The sequence below is a fragment of the Drosophila elegans genome, unplaced genomic scaffold (genome assembly GCF_018152505.1).
Source record: "Drosophila elegans isolate 14027-0461.03 unplaced genomic scaffold, ASM1815250v1 contig_476, whole genome shotgun sequence".
Lineage (NCBI taxonomy): Eukaryota > Metazoa > Arthropoda > Insecta > Diptera > Drosophilidae > Drosophila > Drosophila elegans.
In genome coordinates, this window is record NW_024545863.1 from 17,633,173 (window position 1) to 17,637,879 (window position 4,707).

A 4,707-nucleotide genomic window follows, 5' to 3' on the forward strand; every position below is an offset into this window, starting at 1 on the left:
CAAGGACTAAACCAACAGGCAGCTTGATCAGGAAAAAATCGGGTTATTGGCAGCATAAAGTAAAATAAACCAATGGTTTCGCAATAATTAACATAACAAGGAATGAGTTAAAGCCTGCTAAAGGCCTCACAATTTCATCTTATAAATAAATAGTGAAGCTTTTAACTGCCACCTTTAATAAGTATAGATAATTATTTAAACAGCAACATTTAAATATAAATAACTGCACGTGTACCCAAAAAATATTGTCCTTAAACTCAACTAAAGACAGTATAAAAGAAAATACATTCAAAGCCTTTAACTTTTAGTTTAGTTTTAAAAACCTCGGTATTCTGTTTTTGTACTGGAGGGTCATTTCAATATCAAACGATTCATTTTGACACTGCCGAAACTATTAAGTTGATACGGACCTTGTTGAAAAGTTTTTCACACTCAATAGTTCGCAATATATAAAACAATATTTTCCTTTTTTGTATTTATTTTGTCAAAGTATAACAGCAAAAATTGAAACCACATTCAATTGAGTCCGCATGGGCGGCTCCAGAAAAAATTAAAATGAATCGATTTCTTTAGAAGCTTAAAACAGAAAGAGAAAATTATTTCGCTTGTTGTCTAGGTGTTGACATATTTTCCTCCTCCTCCACCATCGATCGCCATGTTATTAGAGGCAATGGCCTCTTTCAAGGCCCTAGCCTCATGTTTCTCATATCTCTTGTTTTTTACGTTTTCATTCCTTTGTTTTAGCTATCTACTGACCTTGAAGGGCTGGCCATGAAACTATTCTTGTTTAACTAAACACTGGATAAGTGAAGGGCTCATCAAAAGGGCGAACAGATTGGAGGTATAAAAAAAAAGGTAGAAATGGAACCAGAGGCTTCGCCAGCAGCAGTTTCTGCCCCAGTGGCCACGCCCGTGGCTCCAACAGCAGTGGCTGCTCCGACGACAGTGGCCAATCCTGCGGCAGTGGCTCCTTCACCGGCAACACCGATTGTGGCAGCACCTATTGCTGCTGCTCCTACCGTTGCTAGTGTGCAACCAGCAGCAGTTACTGCTCCTGCTCCAATTTCTATCGTTCCCGTCGTTGTTTCGCCAGCTCCTGCTGCTGCTCCTGCTCCCGTTCCTGTCATTTCTGCAGCCCCAGAACCTGTTGTTGCCGCCCCAGTCGTGGCAACTCCAGTTGTTGCCACACCAGCTCCAGTTGTTGCTGCTGTGATTGCTGAACCACCTGTACCTGTTGCTGAGACTCCTGCTGCTGCTGTAGCGTCGCCCGCTGTTGCTGCCTCAGCACCTGTTGCCGTGGCTCCTGTGATCGCTGTGACACCAGTTGCGGTTACTCGTGTAGTCTCCACACCAGCAGCTGCTGCTGTTGAGATTCCGCCTGCCGTAGCTCCACCAGTGGAGACTCCAGTGGCTTCAGCACCCATACCTGTAACAGAAACTCCAAGCGTTGTCGACACTCCTGCGGCTGTTGCTCCTGTGATCACTGCATCGACTGTTCCAACAACTGCTGCTGTTGCTGAGGCTCCAGTGATAGTATCACCCTCTGTTGCCGTGGCTCCTGTGACTCCTACACCAGCGCCTGCTGTCACTGAAGTTCCAACTGTTGTTGCCCCACCTGCGGCATCTCCATCTCCCATAGTGGCAACACAAGCCCCTGCTGCAGAGATTCCAGTGGCCGCTCCTGTGATCTCACCGCCAATCGCTGTTGTTGCCGATACTCCGATTGCTACAACAGTAGCAGAGGCCGTTGCGCCACCAGCGGCAACTCTAGTTGCTGCAACACCCTCACCGGCTTTACAGACTTTACCCGTTGCTGAAACACCGGAAGTCGTTGCTCCTGTGGTCGCTGCACCACCAGTTGCAGTTTCTGAGACTCCAGTTGAGACTCCAGTTGAGACTCCAGTTGTCATTGCTCCGCCGGTGGCTGCCGTATCAACACCAGTATCAGAGACCCCAGTAGTTGCTGCAGTTGTTGCTCCAGTCGTTGCCGAGGCGCCTGTTGCTGAGCCACCTGCTGTTGCTGATCCACCTGCTGTTGCAGAGGCACCAGTAGTTGCTGCCGAGATCGCTGCTGTTGCTGAGCCTCCAGTTGCAGAGCCTCCCGTCGTGTTGACGCCCGATGTTGCACCACCAGTGGCTGCGCTGGTGATACCTACCGAAGCTGCCATATCCTCGATACCAACAGAAGCTGCTGCTGAAATTCCGTCGCAAGTCATCCCGCCTGTTGAGCTTCCAACTGAAGGAGCTGTTGCCGGATCTACACCACCAGGTGCATTTTCCGATACTTCGATTGAAGTTCCAGCTGCAACGATTCCCGAACCAGTTGAAACACCAGCTGCCGTTCCAGAATCTCAAGTCGTTTCCGTGGCCCCTGTGGAATCTCCTATAGAGCCATCATCCGGAAGCGCTCCGGATATTCTACCACCAGCTGTTGTGTCAGATGTCATTCCTGTGTCAACACCCGAACCCAAAGCAATCGAAGCCACCCCGGTGGAACCTTTGCCTGTTGAGACTCCCATTGCGACCCAGGAACCAGCAGAAATTCCAGCATCCATTCCAGAAACTGTTGCAGAGATTCCAGCTCCGGCACCAGAGAACATTCCGGATCCTGTCCCAATCGAAACTCCTGCAACGGCCCTTGAGCCCGAAATCACCACTATCAGCGAACCTTCTGCCGTTGCCGAAGTTGTTATTGAAACCATTCCACCAGCGGTAGTTGAGCCAACTAATCCTGAACCAGTTGTAGCTTCTGCTGAGCCGATCACTGAGCCACCGCCTAATGCTGTTGAATCCGTAGAGCCAATTCCTGCTGAAAGTGTTCCAGCTGCTGAACCAGAAATCACTAAGGTCAGTGAGACATCCGATACTATTGCCCCGGAAGTACCTGTAGCAGAGATTCCAGAAACGGCACCGAATGTTGTTGAGGAATCAATAGCTACCGCTCCGGAACCTGCAGTTATAGTTTCGGAAGAAGTACTGGTAACTAAGGGTGAAGATGTTGTTGTGGAGCCCCTTGAAACACCAGCTGCTGTTGAAATTATTCCGGCATCAATAGAGCCAGCAGCTGACGAACCAATTGCAGCAGAAGAATCAGTTACTGCCACTGAAGTAGAAGCCACAACTGCCGAAAAACCTGTAGAAGAGGTCCAGTCAGAAGAAATCCCCGATAGATCATCTCCAGATCCCAGTTTAGTGCCAGTGGCAAAGATTACGCCTTTGCTGAGGGATCTTCAGACCACCGATGTTTCTCTGCTGGCCATCGCCGCCACCTTGGATGCCATTGGAGAAAAGCTCAAGGACCAAAAGGCAAGAAATCAGCAGGTAATGGACAGACTATGCGAAATCGAGAAAATTCTTGGCCCTCCTAAATCGAACTAGCTTAAGCTGAAATTCTTGATCATAAATAAATACTTACAAAATAAGTAAAAAATATTAAACTCATGGTGAGTAACCAATAAAAGTTCAAGTTCTTTTTGCTTTAAATGACAATATTCGTTGACAAAATCAACTTCAAACATAAAAGTTGTATATTTTTGAGTTAAAAATTGAAATAAAATTTTTAAGGACTTACAAAATTAGCTGCTGGGTGCAAAAACACTCAGACCAATCCATTTTACTACCAAATTGGCTTGGCTTTCAAAAAGAATCTCTTATAACTGGCATTTAAACTGAGAAGATTTATTTGTGGGCCATTTTTGCGAGAAACAGTGTTGGCTAGACAAATTGTTCCCTGCAAAATTCATGAAACCAAAACAAATGTAGCATTTCCGCTTTTGGACACATAAACAAGGTTGTTTCCAACAACCCAGCCACAAAGAGTAATTTGCACACGTGTCCAAAAATTTTCACGCGAGAAATTAGCATCTCGAAAGGAAGCGGGGCAAAAACTCCCGACGATGCTATAATGCAAATGAATGAACATTTTTCACTTTTGTCAGCAAAAAAATATCATAAATAAGCATTATAGATTCAGTTCTTTTTGTTTCCTACCGCGAAAACTGACGAGTTCAGATAATTGAGAATTTATCAATGAATAATTTAAACATGCGCAAAATCACTCCCACCCCTCTTTGATTCCATTTAAAATGAGCCCATAAAATTGACTATGATGGGGATGGATGAAACTAGGTTCAGAAGTCAATTGAGAGTCATAAAAACGTTCGAAAGGGGCAAATGAAAACTTTTATTGCGGCAAACTGAAATTTGTATTTATGGGCCGGGTAAGTCCGGGTAAGTCAAACACCTACGGCGATTATTCTAATCATTTGCATTGTTTTGGCTGGCTTCTTGTTCCACTGGCCTATCTCGCAAAGTTTCCTTCTGCTGTGTGTGGGCCAAAGCCGGTAGAATAGGCCCCAGTAACATGTTCGACAGTTCAATCTAAATCTATCGGCTACTTACACATGCAGCGGCAAAAAAGCAGAGCTAAAAGCCGAATTCCCATTTGACCATTTTGTCTGGAAACAATAAAATGACCTCTCGCACACATAACCACACACAGATACACACGATACACACTGACAACGGCATACGAAATCCCATAAATGTTGCAAATGGAGCAACAGAGTGAAGTTGTCATGCAGAGGATGCCATGCCACAGGACCAAAAACAACAGCTACCCGAAACTGAAAAAACGAATTTCCTTTTTTAGACTTTTTGGCACTTTGGGGGGCACCATGGGGGGATAGTCGGCCATTCTCAAGCGAC

General features: G+C 45.8%; 1 protein-coding gene across 1 annotated transcript; it reads left to right on the forward strand.

The window, feature by feature from the left end:
* The first annotated feature begins 861 nt into the window (after window positions 1-861).
* On the forward strand, window positions 862-3,378 carry LOC108135019 (calphotin). The gene has a single exon (XM_041709158.1). The coding sequence runs from the start codon at window positions 862-864 to the stop codon at window positions 3,376-3,378; it is 2,517 nt and encodes an 838-aa protein (XP_041565092.1).
* The last annotated feature ends 1,329 nt before the right edge of the window (window positions 3,379-4,707 follow it).

What these genes read in the sequence shown, in the direction of transcription:
- LOC108135019 (XM_041709158.1), top strand. Translation starts at nt 862, where the DNA reads ATGGAACCAGAGGCTTCGCCAGCAGCAGTTTCTGCCCCAGTGGCCACG.